At 52.9% G+C, this 308-nt stretch overlaps 1 protein-coding gene across 1 annotated transcript in view; it reads right to left on the reverse strand.

Moving 5' to 3' along the window:
• The window catches only part of LOC119592483, a gene marked incomplete in the record, with an annotated part of 33,525 nt that overhangs the window by 5,747 nt on the left and 27,470 nt on the right, over positions 1-308 (reverse strand). Inside the window, 1 exon segment of the mRNA XM_037941315.1 lies at positions 7-107. Coding sequence (XP_037797243.1) covers positions 7-107 — 101 coding nt within the window.

Here is a 308-nt window from a genome sequence, read left to right on the forward strand (position 1 = left end):
TCCTACCTCTTTAAATTTCTATGGAACTTGGGCGCGGGCGTGAAAAGGTTCTTGATGCTCTTCTTCTTCTGCGCCTTCCGGAGGTTGAGGGGCGTCTCCAGACCGGGGTTTCTAGCTGGCCTGGGATGGGACGGCGGCGGTCGTTTCTGCGAGTTGAAGGGTTTTGAGTTTGTGCTTGGCGTAGAGGGCTTGCGCGAGTGCGTGCAGCTGGAAAGGGACGGACGGAGGGAGGTCAGTTATCATGCGTAATAGATCTGAAATGGTTTGTGATTTGGAAATGTGTAAATTAGGGAGGTTGTGCTAGCTTC

Source organism: Penaeus monodon, chromosome 30 (genome assembly GCF_015228065.2).
Source record: "Penaeus monodon isolate SGIC_2016 chromosome 30, NSTDA_Pmon_1, whole genome shotgun sequence".
In the NCBI taxonomy this organism is placed as follows: domain Eukaryota; kingdom Metazoa; phylum Arthropoda; class Malacostraca; order Decapoda; family Penaeidae; genus Penaeus; species Penaeus monodon.